We start from the raw sequence: 20,027 nt of genomic DNA on the forward strand, positions 1-20,027 counted from the left end.
TCTTACTGGTGTTGACATTTGCTTTAGTTTAGGAACAAATGACTACACGGTGTAGAAAACAGGATGATGAGGAAGGTTTTATGAACATTAAAAATCCCCATCGACCTTTAAGCTGAAGTCAGAACTGAGCTAGTTCTAGCAGCAGCTGAGCAGAAAGTCATGAGGAGCCTCTCATATGCACCTACCTAGCAACTTTAACCAATTACAGTTACATTTGAAGCAAGGTGAAAATTCCTTTCATTGCTGTAAATGAAGGGCACACTGACCAGATTTTGACAAGTACTGACTCTCCTCTAACATGCCCATTTAGAAGAAAAGGAGAGCAAGAGAGAGAAAGTAAGAGAGAGAAGTGTGCGGAGGATAAATATGACAAATTTGAAGCCTTTTTCAGATATTTTTGCAACTTGACGTTAATTTTGCCATGCTCCATGAGCACAGCAAAGCAGTGCAATACAAAAAATTCTGCAGCCTGCTTCCATTTTTCTTCCAGACAGGGCTCATTGGTTACATTGTGTCAGCCACAAAACCAGAGAATTTTCTAAGCGGTAGAATGCCTTCCAAAGGAACTTCTCTGAACCTTCATTACACTAAAAGCCTTTTGATTTTCCCTCTGAAATATCTACCAAGAAAATTTCTCCACAGCATGAACTAATTGTTGTATTCCCTGTTAGCTGAAAACTGTCTGATACCCTGGTGATGGTTCTCTAGTATGGAACACTATAGCTTTACTTCTACAAACAAAATAAGTTAAAAGAAAATAGGCTTCATATTCTGTGTAAAGCTAAAGCCATTTCTCCTAAGAAAGGACAAGAATATCTGTGAGAATGGAAAGAAATTGTATAACCTTCTTTTGATATCTATCACTTCACTGTTCACCCCATAAAATTTTTCCATGCAACATTTCTGCCCCACATTGTTGAGGAAAGAAGAAAACAAAATGGAAAGAGGCAGTAGATCTGGGTGGTTTACTATCTTTAGTAGTATTCTGAAATTATATAAATTACCTTATCATGCTGAAATAACATTGTCTTCACGTTTCTCATAGCTAGTGGCTATCTATTGTAAAGTCTTTAGGAAAATCCTGAATGATAAGCGAAGGTGCCACATGTCTAATAGCCACACAAAATAAAACAAACACTATAATGAGAATGATGTGACAGAACAACCCTATTTCATAAAAAAACTCATATTTAAATTTTTCTGATGTGCTGTAAGAATTATTAATGACAAACTTTTTGATATTTCAAACACTTATTATTTTCTAATAAAGTAATATAGATCCCTTAGCTAATGTGGGATTTTTAACCACAGTGCTCAAAATTTTTAATATTGCTGCATAATTTTCCTGTAAGAAAGATATTTTTGTTTCCTAAGACAAAATTTTTGATAATACTATAATAAGTTTTAAAAAGCAAAACAAACAAACAAACAAAACAACATGTGAAAAAGACACCCACTATTCGTAAACCTGAAGATGCATGACTGGATTTACACAATAACAATTTTGCTATCATTTGGTTTAACACTGAGTGACTTCCATACACAAAACAAAAATGCTTGAAGGACACACTGCAGATTTCATTTCAGCATCAAAATCAGTTATGAGACTTATTCCTTCAGACTGATTTCTGATCAAGCCCTGACAGTGTTTAAATGACTAATACTCTCTAATGAGTTAGAGGCAAAAGTCTTGCATAAGAAAGGTAAACTAGAAAGAGCAAAATCAGAAAGATCTAGAGACTAATTATTCCCATATGTCTGTCTAGAGGAACTTGTACAGAGCAATCTTACTTTTCTCCAGATAGAGAATAACACTTAAAGTCAAGAAATATTTGCTTTGTATTTTCTTACTTCTTTTAAAGATATGCTTCTGATTTGAATTATAATGTTCAATCATGACCTAAGTCTAATAATTATTTCTTCCAAAAAAAATGCTCTATCTTTCAAAGAGATAAAGTTCTGTTAAATTTATTTTGGTGGGGTGTGCTTCTTTTTCTGTTTGTTTTCCTTTCAGTTTAGCTCTACTTAAAAATCTACTTCAATTTATTTCTCAGAATATAATGGATAATGTTAATTGAGAGAAAAGGATTTTAAAATTTTGGGTTTAGCTAAATTTGCTAAAACAAAATTATTTTGGTTCTGAACTCAGAAACCTGTTATTAAAAAAGAAATCAGAAAAAAACCCCAAACCTTAGATTCTAACAGGCAAGTTCCACTACTACACACAATTGGAAAATTGACTATTCCATTACAAATATCTAAATAACCATTGTATCATCTTAGCTTTTCCTCCAATGGTTTACCTCTCCCTCTTAATTTAGATTAAATAAAGAAATTTATCTATGGGTCCACATATTTAGCAATAATATAATGATATTTTTATATGTTTGGTTTATTTAGCATAAAAAGTGCTTTTCAATACTTCAGTCATTTTTGCTCAATAGTATTCTGTTTTCCTGGGTCCTCCAGAAGAAGGGTAAATAGAAACCATGACTGCTAACATTCAATTTTCTATCCCTTTACTATAACCTCTACTTTTTTTTTTTTTTTTTTTTTTTTTTTTAATGAGGAGACATTCACTGATAGTCAAGTGTTCCAAGTAGGATGCATACATGAAATTACTTCAATAAATAAAATGTCTTCTACATCAGGTTTTTGCTTTGACTTCAGGAGAAAAAAAAACAAAAAAACCAAAACAACAAACCAAATCAAACAAATAAAGAAAATATCACCTAACAGTTCAGCTGCTGGTTGAATTAATTTTCTAATGTATCAGGCACTCTGTAAATTCAGATACTGCTGCTAATGGAAAAGGAGTCAGTCAGTCAGCTAACAGGTGCATTTTCAAATTATGACTTAGACTCAATTATTAACAAAATCTTTTGAAAACACTGTGGTACCTTCTTGGATTCCTGACCTTATCTCCATTCCAGTAGTTCCTTGTGTTCTGTTCTTTAGGTAGGGGGACTACATACCTCATGAGAATGAGGTTTTGCACATCTCATGAGAAAACTGCTGCTTCGCATTACGGTGAGCGTTACAGTTCCCTTATCCCCACAAATACTACACATTCCAGAGTAAAAGACATGAAATAAACCAAACCTAAATTAAGCAAATAAATCTTCTGTCCCCTAACTCCAAAAACATAAGGAGCACTGACCTTTCTCAAAAAGATCATTTTAGCTTTAAAAACTTTCAGCTTCATGTACAGGGAAACCCTTCTCTTTAGGCACATTTAATGTTCTATGCTATCAGCTAAATAAATATACAAACCACCAAGTCTAAACTTGTGTTTTCTTTTCTTGCCACATATACAGGAAGAAACTTTTGACAAAACATAAAAAAATGATCCAATTCAAAAAACCTGAAAGTGCAGCACTTTCTCTGGAGACTCAACTCATTTTCAAGCAAGCTATTTCATAAAAACAATCCAATATTCTTCCCATATACTATATATCCTGGTAATTAGCAAGGGCTGTTAAGAATGAAACCTTGCACTGTAAAGAATCTTTCAAAACTAAAAACAATTGTTCTTCATGTGTTTTTTTACAAATATGGACTATGGCATTATTTGTTAATGGATGGTAATACAGTACAAAGAAATTAACAAGTCACTGCCTGTGGTAGATATGAAACATTATTCTCTGTGATGCCATAGAATTCTTGACAAAACAGTCTTCAAATATAAGTCCATAAGACTCACTTATGGAAATTGCTTAACCAAGACATTTGAAAACACAAAATTGGGTAGATGACATCTACAATGCTTTCAGTTAAACCAAATTAACTAAAGAAAATTACAAGACTTTTATGAGAAATATCATTGTTTTGATTGCAGAGATACTTTCAAAAACAATTTTCAGAGTATATATGTTTATAACATTTTAACTTGGCCATAGAGTGTGCAAAAATAAAGTCACAGTAAAGTGGGCATGTAAACTCAACTATGAGTGTGTAAGACAGGATTATGTGTGTCTAAAAAAAAAATGACAATGCAGTGTGGTATATCTTCCAGCATCTCTGAGCTTGTTCTAAAGATGAAGGGAAAGGAAATGTAATTAATAAACGGTTACAGGCAGTTTGAAATAATGATTTACATAAAAAGTGAATGGCATTCAGACAGATGTCTAGCAATGAACTCTGTGAAACACAATGAATCAAATAGAACAACTCTAGTCAGTCAAACATCAAAATGAAAGGCCACCAAGTACATTCATAGTTTCATCAGCTATTCACCATTGAAAACTTAGAAGATTTTACTAGTGAAGATGATTTATCCAACTGAATCCTTTCCAAGAGCTTTAGTGAACACCCTTGAGATCTTAAGATTCAAGGTACTGTTGAGATTCAAAAGTATATTTAGGATCCTGACATGTTTGGGCAGTGAAATACTCAGTGAAATAGGTAAATGATTAACTGAAACAAAGAAGAAATCACAGAATGAAAAGTAGTTCAACGTGACTTTTGAAACAGCTTTCTATAAATACCTTCAGATTCTATGAAAGGCTTCATGAAAGTGTTCCATCAATATGGATAGGAAGTACATGTTTTAAAATACGTAACGCCTGTATGTAGGAAGTCATAAAAGTAAAGTCAGAATGGGCACTTAAGTAAGTGAGAATGAAGAGATTGAACCACTGGTAGTAAAAGAGACAAAATTCCTTAAGGATGAACAGAGTTACCATTCAGCACAGCCATTAAAAACACCTACATTCTTGGATAATTAGTAATGAATTGTAGAGCCTTGTGATGCCCTCAAGATAATGAGGGGGAAAAGAAAAAAAAACAGAAAGGATGGAGTTTCTAGGCCATCATCAATTCTAGACAGCAGTATTAAGATACTTCTATACTTTTCATTAGCAAAAAAAAAAAAATCTGATTAAGGCAATCTACAAAGGAACAAGAATTAACATAAAACATACTGCTGAACCACCAGGACAAAAAAAAATGCATATTACAAGGTGCTTTCCTTGAGATAGAAATCACCAAACCTACTGCTTTCCTAAAATACCTACATTATGAGAGGTGGGAAAAAAATCAATTTCTTGATATAGGAATCCAGAATTGACTCTTCAAGTGAATATATTTTTCTTCTTCAATATGCATAGAGAGATTTGGCCAGTGGGAAGTGCTATATTTTCTGTTGGACTGCTAAAGCAGTTGGTTATAATTCTTTCAACCAACCTCAGTAAAGCCGTTTCAGTTGTTTTGCTGGTAGCAGTTTTCTCACAGTTTTGATGCATGGCAAGTAGTATCTAGGATTTCAAATTGATCTACCATCAATATAGCAAGGATTTAGAGAACTGGGGATTTTTACCCCTAAAATTAAGGAGGATATATGTCTTAAGAAGTTTAAAGAGAAATATTCTCTTACTTTGATCTCTAACAATACTAAAATAGAGATTATTATGTAGATATTGTGCTTGTATATAGACTCATATATAGACTCCTGGAAATCTTGCCTCTTCTTGAACAGTTGAAGGAGATTGGAAGCATTTAGAAGTGGTGAAAACAAACCTTGAGGGGTTAGAATAAGGAGTCCATACTCAGTTGCTTATTTTTAAACTATAAATTTCATAAACTAACATTCCGTTTCTTCTGGAGGAACCAGAGAGATTAAAGCATTCTTCCAAGTGTCAAAATGCAAAGTGAGAGATTGTTTCTTAACTCATTGCTATATATGTCCTTCTTTAAGCCATATATCCTCATCCAAAACATTAAATTTTACAGCACTGATTGTTGTCTAACTCATAACTTCTCAAAATAATTACACAACCTAGATGATGACTATGAGAAGGAATTATAATTCCAGGGGGTTTTGTATTTTTTTTATATAGAAAAGAGACAGATCATCAGATCTGTGTACAAGCTACAGAAAATTACTTAATTACTCAAATACTGTTACTAATTATACAGATTTATACCAATATAAATGGCATATGGCACAGTAAATTATTTAACCAATTTAAAGCTTACCTAGAAGTATCTAAATGTATTTGAAATAGCATGGACAAGTCTTGCTCACAAAATTTCCAGTGACTGCTGTCCAGAAAAGACGACAGTACAATTTCATCACTATGACATCTAGCAGGATAGACTAAATAAAAAAAAGTTCTTAATAATTTGCTTATGAGTACAAAAAATTAAGATATAACTGTTGTGTCTTTGTTATATTACCTCATTTATTGAAATTATTTGAAGCATTATTTGAATGCTAGAATTCTAAAATTTAAAATTCTCAGTTCTCATGTAAAGGAGAAGAATTTTAATTTAGCAGGTAAGACTTCTAGAACAATCTCACAAAGGATTTCTTTGTATAGCTACACATATATATCAATTATTTAAAAAAAAAATGCTTTAAAAGTCATCAAAGAGAGAGAAAAATTCTCGTCATGCAGTCTACCAGGTTCACTTGACAAAAAACTCAGTGTTCCAGAGGCTGACACTGTTCCTTCTTTTTTCACAGAATAACATACTTCCAAATGGAGGATAAGGCGGGAAGTCCTAGCATAAAAGATATGTTCCAAGTAAAGGCAAATAAGTCCTTTAAAATGACAAGCCATGATTCAAAATTTGCAATATGGCAGTGAGCATATTTTTATGTATATTTGCACAATATTCACTGATACTTCAGACAGTTCAGTTTAAGAAGCACAAGAGCTCAATTGTGGACAATTTTAACCAGGATAGGTTTTCTGCTTCACATCCAATCTGTAAAAGTGAAGCACCTTGCTAAGGCAGCTGTATCTATCTCTTCTGGTTTTTAAGAGAAGTCACTTAAGAGTAAACTTTTTTATGACAGACAGACATGTCCACAATGAAAAAAAAAGAAAAAACCTTACTACAGAGAGAGATCCATCAGTGTTCAGGGACTAACTTGATATCCAGTAAATTAGGCATAAAACTATTTGATAAAAATATTTAAGGAGTTTAAGGAATTTGATCTCCAATCTGGGTTTTCTGAAAAGATACAAAAAGAGACATGGATGTTTAAAATTATGCATAAGAGACTCAAAAAATACAATAAAATCATAAGAAAACCCAGCTGAAGAATAATTTTGAAAGTAATTTATAGGAAGACCTATGTAAATAAAACACATTAAGCATAAGGTTTTCTTCATATTGCCTACATAGATAGGGAAGGATCCTCCAGTTACCAACATACAGGATTTTGCAGGCCAAAAATAGGAAGCGTCTTTTTCTTGTACACGGACTGATGGAAAAGAATTGACAGTATGTGTCCATGAAGTTGATATGCAACATTGTAAGAAAACAGCATGTTGCTTAGAAATGGAACAATGGTTTGCAGTGACAGAAATAAGAAGAAATTCCAATAATTGAGATTTTTGATTACACAGATGAGAAAATATTATGTTATTGACAGAAGTCAAAAAAACTGTTGGAGTGCTTTACTGAGGTCTTAGTTTTCCTTCTAATAATATCCAAACTGTGAATTTAACTGTTATTCTAAATCAAAGAAACTACTAAAGGCAGAGGCATAAAGGTATGGCATTGGAATGCAACAGGATCTCAGATAACACAAGATGCTGCTAACAGACACAAAAAGACAATGCTATCTAGCACCAGAAAGATCTATTACTGTTGTCACAAGAGGAAAAAAATACTATATGAATTTATCAGTTCACAGGAAATGAATGGTGTCAAGCAGACTGGGTTTAAAAATCAGTCATCAGTCTGTAAAACACAGCAAGGAACTTCCACAGACTAACCACTCTAACTACTGAGATTCAACTACAGCAACAAAGTAGATTGAGAAGGTTTTGTATCTATGGAGAAAGTACAGTCAAAGGATGACAATTAAAGAAAACATTAGGTACAACTCATATAGGTTAATCCTACCCACAACACAAAATCTGTCTGTTCAAAAGGAGAATCATCTTTTTGGGAGAAACTACAAGAGGAAAACAAAATAGAAAATCCCTGCAGTAAACACATAAATCTTTCTCAGCTTGCTGTCTTGTTGAATGTGCAAAGATTACAGTACAGGTCTTTACATACGGTTCTTCAACGCTCTTGTAAATTAACAAAAAAGACAGATCTAGATTTATGTTCTATTTCTCTTTCTATGGAAGTTTTTTCAGCAATTAATTCTTAAACATTCTTGAACCTTTTACTGATTTCTCCATCTTTCCTTGGTGGTATACCACCATACATCTAATTAAGGACTGAGATCCAAGTGGCGCAAAGGAATGGTACTTTCCATTTTCAATGAACCAAGCCCTTACATGCCAACATTGTTTGGAAGACGTGGTGAAACAACAACATCACAAAACATTGGACACAAAAATGGGAGGTTTCAATTTTAAAATAAATATTCTATGCTGAACACTCTGGTGAGTTGTAATTACAGAACATCGTATCATAAAAGACATACTAAGTACTGCTCCAAACAAAGGCACACCTTATTATGGAACATGCAGTAATTATTATGAAACACTGGTAGTTAACATCCATTATGGAAGGATTGTTACGGAATAGAAATCTTAATAAGCAACTTCACTACCACACTTTAAAGTACCTCTCTCTACATGACAGATAAAATTTTTGAATTGTATTTGCAAACAGGTCTTTAGCTTTTGAATGTTCTTCTTTCTGCTTAGTATTCAGCAGGAAATTCAGCTTTTAATTTAGACCTGTTTCCTTTTACAAGCAGTAGTGTTAGAGAATGCTATCACATACTACTAAGTCATTCTGCATTATAAATAAAATCTGTAGATTGTCTTACATAATCCTACATCTTTTATTACTAAGTATGTTATCAATATTTAATTGTACCACTTAAGAAATATTAAAAATGTCTAGATATGAAGGCTGGTATAAATTTATGTCTAAAAAAGATATCTTATACAGTTCTTCAAAAATAAAACACTGCTCACCATAAAAAATATTGCATATTGCTTTGCAATGAAGATAATGCTTCCAATTATGTAAGGAATTTGTGGTACACATCACGAAAACAGACAAGTGAAAAAAAAAAAAATTAGCATTATTGGTCTCTTATCTGGTGTTTCTATATAAAATTTCTCTTCTGTTCTGCTAGTGAGCTCAAGTGGTCAAATATCTTAATTAAAAAAAAAAAAAAACAACAAAGTCTTCCAGAAAATCTGTCTTTCCAAAAAAGCATATCAAGGCACATTTTCAAAGCATTAATAGGAGCTCAGTCATACAAATCCTACTAATATTAGTGAGAGTTACCTGTCAAAAGCACCGTGCATCATGCTGAATATGTCCTTTAGTGATAACAGTAGGGTTAAAACTATCGGACCGATGCATAAATATTTTACCTGAAGTATTTCACAAGATAACCATTGTGATTTATGCTCAGCTGTGCTTTCAGAGGTATCTGTATGTCAGTAACACCTCAGAAACTCCTGTACTCTCTGGTTATATAGTCCACTAAAATATAGGGGTCTTTCAAGAATCTTTCACTCTGGCTCTTTAAAGCAGACTTTTCAAAAAGGTGCACAGTAAAGTCTTTCATTACAAAATATGCTTCAGTGTTATCTATATTATTTCAATATCACATGTTCTTCATCTACAGGTGCTAAATTACTTTCAAACTGGTTCCTAAATATAGGAGCTAAATATAGCTTCTCCCTAATATAGGAACGATATAACTTCTCCAAAATGAAACAGAGAGTATCAGAGACAGATAGAGAATCCTGATACTAAATACAGCACAATAGAAAAAGAAATTATATGAAGATTCTTCTGTGAACTACAGAATGAAATCACGGAAATCTCAGGGCTGAAGTGATATTTCATTATCAACTCAAACAAAAAGACTCCGTCTTATTAAAGAGATAAAAGCCAATATAATTTCTATATATTTGATTTTTTAAAAAATGGAAATGACTACACAGAGAAAAGAGATTATGTACTATATTCTGATCTTTTTCTTTTGTTGTCATGACAAAAGCCAAAGTTGCACCTAAGTCTATATTTATGTGAGCATCTGAACTAAGCCCTAATGAGTTAAGAGGGAAAAGGTAAACATATTGGGATTTTTTTTGACAAAAGATGTTTTTCTGCTCATTTGGGTTGAAAAAAACAGATAAAATGCTGAGGAGCCCTGTATATCAAATGAATTTATAATTTAAGAATTGATGCATTGATTCCCTTAATTCCTAAAGTTCAGCTAAGCTTCCAAAAACATTCCACTCAGAGACTTTAAATTCTGTGAAGTATCTCAGGAATTTCACCTAGCACAAAATTAAAAAATAAATCTTTTTACCCTACTTCAAAGATACTGACCAATGCAAACTGTTTTGCAACTGGTAGAGACAGTTTTGACATCTAGAATTAGCATGGGCAGGTAAGTACTCAAATTGAGATTGACCCCCACAGCATAAAAACAAATCAGTGGAACAATATGAAACATGTAAACCCTGGGATTCTAAATGCAGACTCATTGGGAAAAGATATTTTGAAAGCTTTCTAGTGTCTCTGTATTTGTAAATAAAAGAAGAAATCTAGCTAGCATACTGAAGACTTCGGGAAAAAGTCCAGTAACAAACTGGGGACTTAGTATGGCAGTGGAGAATATTAATAGTGAGAACCCTCATCATTATTCTTCTGTAAATCATGAAGTTTAAATATAAGAGTATGAAAGTAAGAAAAATTTTGTGACTTTTGACAATTATTAGTAAATAAAAAATGGTAACAATTGCCAAAAAAATCACAAAAGTTGACATGTTACCTGGCTATGACAAAGAGCACACAACTGACACCCAAGTAAGCCAGCAGAATATACATCCAGATATCAGGGGAGAGAGGATTCAGGAAGGAGAAGACGCCCGGGTTTGTACCATTGGGCTTGCGGTACAAAATACTTATTCCAAGAGTCATAAAGGGCTTGGAAAAGTCGATGACCTTCTCACGAACATAGGTAATTGCCAATGGTGCAACTGCAAGGTCAGCTTTCTGTTAACAGAAATACAAAAAGAGAAAAAGGCCATAAGTCAGAAGAAACAGGCTGAAGCAGACAATCAGATTATGCAAAACATAAACTTTGTATGGAGGATATTTGTTCTTGTACTAGGCTGCCTGAAATTTAAAACTCTCTCCTCCCTACAAGTAACGTTAACAGATTTATTCTACTTCCTCTTTGCTAAACTGACACAACATTTAGAAAAAAAATTAAAAGCACTAAGACAGGGATACAAGTGAAGAAAAATATTGTATCTTGCAGGAAACATGAACATCCATTATCACATACTTTAAAACTTTATTAATTGTGCATTTCAGCATATGTCTTCTCTTTGTCACTCCTTCACTGTGTTCTTTAGAAGCAAATATATTTGGGAAGCAGATGTGAATATGCTAGTACAAGCACATGGAAGGGGCCAGGAGGCAATTCTCCATATTTTAGGATAAAAATAGTAGAAAATTAAGACCAGATTAATATTGAATGTGCTACACCTGCAAGGTTGCTGAGGGTGTTCTAACAAAGTACAACTGTCCTTACTCATTTGTGGGAATCACCACAAAACTTATAGATAGTTATTAATCACATAGACTATTTAAAATTAAATCATCAACTGAATGCATGTTGTCAATTAACCCTTAGTTTTAGTTATTATAGGAATAATTCATAGGAGATTAGTAAAAGGCCTATGCTAGTCTTTTAATCAAAACTTAATGGAAATCAGAGTCACAAAAAATCTACAGAATCTACTTCTTAATCTCTGTCAACAGGTCTTGAAACTCTCCTGTATATGTATGTATGTATGTATGTATGTATGCATGTGTATGCGTATGTGTATGTGTATGTGTGTGCTCATGTGCACGTATGAGGAAAGTTCAGAGCAAGAAAGTGTACAATACAAGACCGGGAAGCCTGTAAACTAAGCATTCCTTATAAATCATATGCAGATATTGGTATGTAGTGACAGAAATGGTATAGCTACCATGGAATTGTTACCTAAGTAATTATTCAAATAACATAGCTGAAAATGATACCATTTTCAGAATGCCTGTTTAAAGATACAGAGATATGATTCCAAATGAAATAAATTCATACATTTATTCACTTTTTGCTCCTTTGGTATTGTGTGCCCTGTTTAACACTCAAAATTCCAAGCAATGTAGCATTTCATTATTCCCTTTAATTTTTATTTTCTCACCTTACACCTTATGAAGAACACAAAGTTCTTCAATGATCTATTCTTGTTACAAGCATTTAATTAGGTAGATCTACTGTAGTCAGTTACAATGTGAAACTCTGTTGGCACAGTTCATTTTATTTGGTAAAGGTTTACTGATCAAAAATATTGCATGCACTTTGTTTCCATTGGTACTAAGAACTTATAAATCAAAGCAGCATGGCTTAATTCCACAGTGGATGGCTTTTTATGGATTGCATATTATTGATGATATTCCAGCTGATATAGAAAGAAAATGTTAAAATAAGAAACTTAAACTAATTTGAATTAGAAGAGATAGGTCAACATGTAGAAGTTTGCAAAACATAACAACCCAAGCTATTAGTCTGAGGCAAATAGCAGAGCTTAACCTAAGAGTCTGAAGGCAACTGACTAGAAATTGTCAGGAGAGGCAGCTTCCCAAATTAGATCTTTTGGAAGGCTATTGGTAGATGTGAATTTTGGTCTTATTATATTAACAGAACCTTAATGAATAGCAAATAATTTATTTTAATAAATGACACAGAAAATCCGACCCTTGGTCATTAGATGGAAGCAAAACTATTTACAAATGAATATAGGTTGTAACTATCTCTAGTGGAGCCAAGTTGCAGATGAAATTAGAGAAATAATTGACTGAGAAATAATATGTCTCGTATGACAGAATAGATATCCCAGCCTGAGAGAACAGATATAAAATTTAAAATTTTAAAATTAATTTTTTTAATTTGAAATTTCAAAATTTTCTCCAGAACTGAGTAATCTTGTTTCAATATTCTTGAACTAGAATATCCTCGTAAGAAGAATTAAGCATCTACCAAAAAAAAAAAAAAAAAAAAAAAAAAAAAAAAAAAAAAAAAAAATCATCCAGAGATTCTAATAACTAAAGAAATTTCTAACTTAATATATTTTATCTCCAAAATACTCAATTCTCCTGGCAATTCTTGAATTCTGAAAATACCACTGTTTGTAAATATGAGAAAGTAAGGGCCAAGTTTCCAGAAGTGCAGCACCAGCTTCTCCTACACTCAGCTATAATGAAGATATACAAGGAAGAGAATCTTCTTTAGTTTACTTCTAGAGATAAATAGAGGAGGAATGGTGTAAAATTAGTATTTTATCAGTGAACATTTAATAATATTAACAAATTAGTATATCCTAAAATGCCTTTTTGATAAGTTCCATTACAAAGAATATTTGTCTCACTCAGCAGTGATCGATGATTCCATTTTTTATAATGAATGTATGCATGTTTCTATTCTTTGAATAAAAATGTATATCTTTCTGAAAACACAATCTATAATAACACTTACTCTTTCTAGAGATGAAAGAAATTTTTTTTATGATAGGACTGGTAATGTAAGTAAGTTAGCTGCTACAAAGAAAAATTCTGCACGAACAGAAGGTTACAATAGTGATTAGAAACAGTCTGACAAGGACATCCCAATGTCCTGCAAGGTCCTGAGAAAAATGAAGGAATTGTACAGGCTAATTGTATGTGCTAGAGCACTACACCACAGATAATATGGTGTGGCTGTGCATCCTCTCCCTTCCTGCCCCACACTGCCCCTCAGGAACTCAGGAGCTCCTAAGAAACCTGGACCAAACAAGCTGAGCAGTGAAGCACCCCCTTGATCGTAACAGTAAGGCAGTAAAACATCCCTTGAAAGTACCAGAAGCTCAATAATGATACAGGTAGGAACAACCCTGACCATAAGACCTACCTGACCAAGGTGGGGACAAAGGATAAGCATTCACACATGTATAAATCTGCCATCTTGCTACCATGTGCAATTGTAAGATGCTCATTCACCAAACAATCCCTGATTTATTTCTGATACAGAAGTGCCTAAGGTAGGCTAAAGTCATCCTCCTTCCCTTCTTTGTTTACATTTTACTTCCAAGCAGCTTGTTCACTGACTATTTTACATAAAGTAGTATTCAAACAAAAAAAGGCAGGACATTTTTTTCATTTGTACAGGGCTGAAATTTGGTACATAACCTCAAAGAAGATTTTTAAGTGATACTGAATTCAATCTATGCTTGCAGCAACAAATAACTTCAGCAAGAAATGTGCACATTAATGTTGAGTAGTGTATAGCCATAGGATGCACTGAAAGTTGGTATGTGCAGAAATTGGTTCTTTTTCTGTGAAAATTAACTCTATAAAACCCAGACAAACAGTCACAATAATTCCGGGGGAAATAGAATTTTGAAGGGATTTCATAGCATCTTCTAGTAACACCATGGAAAGAAAAAACAAACATGACATAATAACTGAGTATTTTAGCCAATCAAGTCTTCTGGTATGAATTTTGCTTCTAACATTTTGCATTGATTTAGCAACTGTTAATATTTATACTAAAAATTCAAAGGGAATCATACACTATCTATTCTCAGTTGTTTATTCAGTCAATCAGTATAATCATATTGAAATTATATAATATACACAAAACTACACATACACTGAAAAGACATTTAAGTTATTTTACTTCTCTACAGGAAGCAAGGCAATTATTTCCTGTAATTGTTTTGAAAACAAAGGAACTTGCTTTTTTAAAATAGAATAATTTCATAAAGTTTTCATTTAATCCTCTATGTTTCCTCAGCTGAAGACCCTAAGTCAATATGTAAAATTCTTCAGCCATCCCAAATTTTTGAGACTGTTAACCTGAGCTGAATTTCAGTTACATTTCCTTTGGAGAAAATGCATCCACAAGATAAATGAGGAAGGTTAAAACACAGCTGCAATTCTTTAAACCTGTCTAACACTCTTAATGCACAGAGATTTTATGCATTATTCCTGTTCACAGAAGTGCATTCCCTGCCACTTATTTAAAAAGACAAGATCTGTAATTTTCTTTTAAGCTTACAGTCTGTCCTAAACTGTGTTATTCATGCTGCAACATTATAGAAAATTTTATAGACCACAAGAAATTTTTGGTCTAGTCACAAGACCTCAATTTTCTGTGAAATCACTAGGAACTTATTAAGGCTTCATTACTACTTTTATTTTAACTAGACACTTACATTACTTTGATAGAAATTGTTTCTTTACTACCTTTCACAGGATCATCGTACAATTTGAGTGGGGAGAGATCAGGAGGTCTCTAGCGCAATTTTCTGTTCAAAGCATCTACATGGATGTTGAAAACCTCTGAGGAATGTGACTACATGACATTTCTGGATTAGCCAGCCCACTGCTTGTCTATCCACATAGTGAAAAACTTTCTACAGACAAGCAGTGGAGCAGGCTGGTTAGAGAGGTTATACAATTTCCACCTTTGGAGGTTTTCAATTTATGCTTGTTGCCTTTGGTCTTCCTGACAGGCTCCTCTGTGAAAAGCCCAGAAGAAGATTCTTGATAACCTCCTCACAGGTCCTGGAAAGTTGCTACTAAAAATTATTGCCTTTGCCAAATGTGAGTAACATACGATAAAGTTAAAAAAAAAAAAAAAAAAAAAAAAAAAAAAAAAAAAAAAAAAAAAATCCAGACTTGATAGCTGAAATTAGATGTCATAACTTCTTATTTGTGGGATCCTAATTGGTATAATTTAAACTTAATTTCTAACAATATCCCATATAGATGGAACAGTAGCATTTTCAGTTTAACATAAGACAGGGACATAGGATGACAGTTTAAATAGATACTGGCTCACCTAACACATATGTTTGTAAGTGCTGAGGTGTTTCTCAGTATTTATTCAGCAACAAAAAGTCACTGGAAGACAGGTGGCTTACTCAGACATATTTCATTGACAGTAATATTACACAGTGGTTTCATTTCTTTAGATCCTCTTGTGTCAGCATGGCTTTTTCTTGGTAAAGTCTTGAACAGCAGTGGTAACTAAGGGCTTTTTATCAACTCTCCCTTTAGAGAGGATCCTGATCTAGAAATCAAGATCATTTACCTAAAAGCAGATTTTTTTTTAAAGGCAAAAGGTTTTGTAGAGAAAATTTTCATTCTGTCCACTACCAGAGAAACAACTTTCTATATGAATTCAACTTGACAAAACTGGAATGTATGAAATGCATGAAATCCTTCCAATTCCAATGAATCAATTCTCATTTGCCTATACCAGTATGGATAAGATTTAATAGCTGAATAAATGTAATATGAACAGTCATTAAATATAGATATAATTTCTCTCTGTTGGTTTATAATACACTTTCACTGAAGTATTTTGCACCAACATCAGTATAATCAACAGGTAAGCAAATTGTATGTAAAAGGACTAGAGGTAGTAGACCATGAAACTATATGTAGCAGGAGGATGGGTGACTATTAATTTCGACAGTAAAAAAAAACTTACCACTGCATTTCAGGAATTTTGTACAAAGATTTTTTCTAGTTCTTAGAAGAGAGGGATTCACATACCCCCAGAAAGAGGAAATTGTCAAAGACATTTACAAGACTGTGTGATATTGTGGCTCAGGATTCAGGAAAGGGAAACTCTCCCATTAAGGAAAAAAAAAAAAAAAAATGAGAGTAGCTACATTAAAATGTTTTAGTTCTTCTTTGCTGTTTTATGCACTCTTTCTGAGATTGTATTTTTGTACTAGAGATATTTACCAAATATTAAAATTATTAGACACAATGCTGAAGCTTCAAGCTTACTTTTTGAAATAAAGTTCACAGGTAACACTGATTCCTCTTTTCTAGCTAACATATTTATTGTTATATTTTCCACTTACTGCAACTTCTTGGAAATGTTGGGTTTTTTTCCAGTTGCTAAACAGCTGTCACCTAGAATTTCAGTTACTGCATTCATGACAAAAAATCCTACATCTTTTAATTTTGACATGATTTCTGTTCTCAAATGGATGGGGTTTTATCAAATTGTTTCAGTGAACTCATTTCATCACACAATAAAATTTGACTTGTGTCAAATTCGACTTAATCCCATTTTACTGTATTACATTGTCATCTGCATTTTTTCACAATAGAATCAAAATTATTAATAACATTTTTTAATATCATTTGGAAGGAAGTAGATCACTGTAGGATATGCCACCTCTTATTGATTAACAATACCCAATTAAAATTTTTTGTAATCTATAATTTCATCAGCTTAATTAATTACTGGAGTAAAACTTATTAATATTGGCAAAATAAACCTCCTGTGCACTCTTCCCTCTCATCTTCATTTTCATGCAGGCATCACAATGCACACTCCGGAATTCTCAATTAATCATTAGATTCCAACATCTTAAACTTAACTAAAATTAATCATTATTATAAACAATTTTTTTAAAAAAGGTCTTTTTAGAAAACTCTATCAAATATTAAATAAAACCATAGGTGGTTTTATATTGTGTATATTCTCAAAACCTTATATCATAAAATGTTTTACATGCTCCATAATTATTAAAACATGGCAAATATAAAAAATATTATATTTCAAAAATATTTTCAAAAATCTAAAGAAAAATGTTTGCAGTATTTTTATGCACTAGATCCTAATTTAATTCTGTTCTGCACAGTGTATACATAAGCTAGCTCATTGGAAAAACTTTAAATTGAATAAAACTTATCCAAGTTCTAGGCATTATTTAAGTACTAAAGATATCAGGACAAACTTATTAGCAATCAGTTTTAATGAAAATAAAATGCAAATCCTAAGGATGAAATCTGTGGTGGCTGAGTTAAAATATTTTGGATACTTTTAAGATAAAATGTATGAAACCATTTTAAATCTCATTACTGTTATAATTTATTCCTTAAGTGAAGTTTTGCTTCATTCTAGAAGACAAGGGTGAACAGAGGAGTACAAATACTTAATGAATAAGAACACACAATGTAACAAGAGAAATAATTGATCTGCAAGACAGCCAGATGCAAACAAATTCCAGTCTAACTACTGCCCAGTTAGAAAGACGATGGAGAATTAAGTAACATTATCTATGTTACTAGAATCTCATGAAGTCCAAGTACAGGCTGGGCAGAAGGTGGATCATGACTAGTGCTGATGAGAGGGGCTTTGGAGGTGTTTGTGGACCAAAAGTTCAATGTGACCCAGCAATGTGTGCTTGAAGGTAACCCATAAGGCAAACTACATCCTGAGCTACATCTGTAGAAATGTGACCAGCAGGAGTGAGGTCATTATGCCCCTCTACTCTGCTCTTGTGAGTACCCCAGCTGGAGAACTGAGTCCAGCTCTTGGGTCCCTAGCACAAAAAAGTCCTGTTGGAACAAGCTGAGTGGATCAGTAAACTGATCAGAGAGATGAAGCAGCTCTCCTATGGAGACAGGCTGAGAGCAGGGCTCTGAATGGGAAAGAGAAGGCTTTGGGGAGACCTTACAGAACCTTCCAGTACCTCAAGGGGGTCTACGAGAAGGCTGGAGAGGAACAGTTACAAGGGTATGTAGTGCTAGGACAAGGGGGAATGACCTTAAGATAAAGGAGGGTAGATGAGGATTAGATATTTGGAAGAAAATTTTTACTATGAAGAAGTGAGGCACTGGAACAAGTTGCAAAGAGAAGCTGTGGACTTCCTATCCATGGAGGCATTCTAGGTTAGGTTGGATGGGGCTCTGATTAACCTGGTCTAATGGAAGGTTCCCTGCCATTGGCACAGTGTTGGAACTTGATGGTCTTTAAAGTTCTTTCCAACCCAAATCGTCCACAATTACTTGATTTTTACTGAATTATTACATTGGTAATCCTTGATGTCTACTGAGCACTTGACAGTACAAGTGGACAGGTGGATTGATGGGTCCAAGCCCAAGCTGGTACAAAAGAAACAGGGACATACTGAAATGAATACAGCAAAGAGCTATGGAGGTTACTAAAACATTGTAATACCTTCGGTATGAGAACAGATTTGAGAGACCTGCGACCAGCTTGAGGAAGGCACTGTGAGATCTGCTGAATGAATATGAATAACTGAAGGGAAAGGGGAAGCAAAGACAATGGATCCAGAATCTTCTCAATGGTACCTAGTGAAAGAGCTAACAGGAAGAAACTGAAACACAGGAAAAATTGTTTTAAATATATAAACCCCACCTTTTTTCTTAGGAATATTCAAACTGTTTAGGAACAGGCAGAAGTTGATAGAACACGGCCCTTGGCAACCTGCTGTAGCCGACCATGCTTTGATCGGGGATTTGGATGAGGCGATATCCAGAGTCAGTTTTTGATCTCAACAATTCTTTAATTCTTTAATGTAGTGTAAGCAATCTCTCTTTCCAATTCTTTAAACTCATCTCTGTAACAAAATTGCAGTTTTATTTCTATTCTGGCTGCAGACAAAGTTTGCAACTAGTGAAACTAGGTTTGGCATATAGTCTCCTGGTTTCCCAACCGTATTACAGTATTCTCATGTTAAGTTACAAGTAACAGATAAAAAAAGATAAAATCATTTTTACAATTATGAAGACAATTAGAAACTGCTCAAATATCTAAGCTTCTACGGCTCCTTCAGCAAAACTTCAATAGCAACAAGATTACTCCAGAAAAGAGCAATGACGTCTTTCTGTGGTAGCTTTTTCTAACTGAACTCTCTTTTCTTTGTTATTACGCCATAGCAACAATATAAGTGTAGATCTTAATCTAGTTTTTTGCTTTTACATTTTGGAATTACAAAATATTACAATATGTCAATAGACCTTCTGTGGGCCAGAAGGATCTCTTTCAACCTAACTTGAAGATCATAAGACATGCGAGTGACAGAGCTGAATGCTGCACATGGTATTTGAAATAGGTCAAATATTTTTCTATCCAGAAAAACTAAGTTTAAGTACTAATAAAGAAAATTATTTGCCATAAATTACAAGAATGGCTTTTGATACAGTTTTGCCAAGACTTATTTTAGAATAAGTGTAGCATTCTTTACAATACTGATCCACAAAAAAAAAAAAAA

At 33.4% G+C, this 20,027-nt stretch overlaps 1 protein-coding gene across 8 annotated transcripts in view; it reads right to left on the bottom strand.

The window, feature by feature from the left end:
• GRIK2 (glutamate ionotropic receptor kainate type subunit 2) overlaps positions 1-20,027 on the bottom strand; it is a 362,746-nt gene that overhangs the window by 122,554 nt on the left and 220,165 nt on the right. For all 8 annotated transcript variants that reach the window (XM_040059108.2, XM_040059107.1, XM_040059110.1 and 5 more), the window contains one exon: positions 10,721-10,944. In XM_040059108.2, the coding sequence (XP_039915042.1) occupies positions 10,721-10,944 (224 nt within the window). The remainder of the gene's footprint in view (positions 1-10,720; positions 10,945-20,027) is intronic.

The sequence above is a fragment of the Hirundo rustica genome, chromosome 3 (assembly GCF_015227805.2).
Source record: "Hirundo rustica isolate bHirRus1 chromosome 3, bHirRus1.pri.v3, whole genome shotgun sequence".
Lineage (NCBI taxonomy): Eukaryota > Metazoa > Chordata > Aves > Passeriformes > Hirundinidae > Hirundo > Hirundo rustica.